Below are 590 nucleotides of genomic sequence, written 5' to 3'. Positions count from 1 at the left end.
AGCGTACGGTTTACACGCCCATCAAAATGAAGTGGGACAAAAAAATATATATATATCTTTATACAACCCACCAATCCGCCATCTTTTCCTCCCGAAGTCTCGATAACCAGGAACACGTCTATTTAAAGCTAATAAATATACCTGAAAAATTAGGAGCGATATCTGTGTGGTTGACGAGTTGACTGGTGGTTATAGCGCCGTTGAGGAACATGCTGAGGCACAGGAGGGAGACGGTGAGGGCGGGGTCACAGCCGGAATAGGCCACGCCCACTAAGACGACTGTCGGTCCCAACATGGCTGCGAAAGTGAGGGAAGGCGTAAGTGTGATGCTTAAGTGAGAAATGGATGATGAAAGAGAGGAAATAATCACAAGTATGCAGAGAAAAGTGAAAAATATATAGAATGGAAGGCAAGAGAAGGGAAAGATCACAATACGTAACGAATATCAGGTGTAACATAGATGATAAAAGGGGAATGGTCAATAATACACAAAAAACGCGAGTAAAAAAAAAAATTATTAACATATACGGCAGTCCGACCCAACAGTGCTGCCAAATAAAGGAAATTATCAAAAAAATCAAAATATCTTG

General features: G+C 41.2%; 1 protein-coding gene across 1 annotated transcript in view; it reads right to left on the bottom strand.

The window, feature by feature from the left end:
• LOC119593101 (sialin-like) overlaps positions 1–590 on the bottom strand; it is a 35,739-nt gene that overhangs the window by 6,292 nt on the left and 28,857 nt on the right. The window contains exon 11 of the mRNA XM_037942065.1: positions 142–297. Within this exon, the coding sequence (XP_037797993.1) occupies positions 142–297 (156 nt within the window). The remainder of the gene's footprint in view (positions 1–141; positions 298–590) is intronic.

Source organism: Penaeus monodon, chromosome 31 (assembly GCF_015228065.2).
Source record: "Penaeus monodon isolate SGIC_2016 chromosome 31, NSTDA_Pmon_1, whole genome shotgun sequence".
In the NCBI taxonomy this organism is placed as follows: Eukaryota; Metazoa; Arthropoda; class Malacostraca; order Decapoda; family Penaeidae; genus Penaeus; species Penaeus monodon.
The sequence above is the reverse complement of the archived record's forward strand: the minus strand, read 5'-3'. Positions and strand labels throughout refer to the sequence as shown.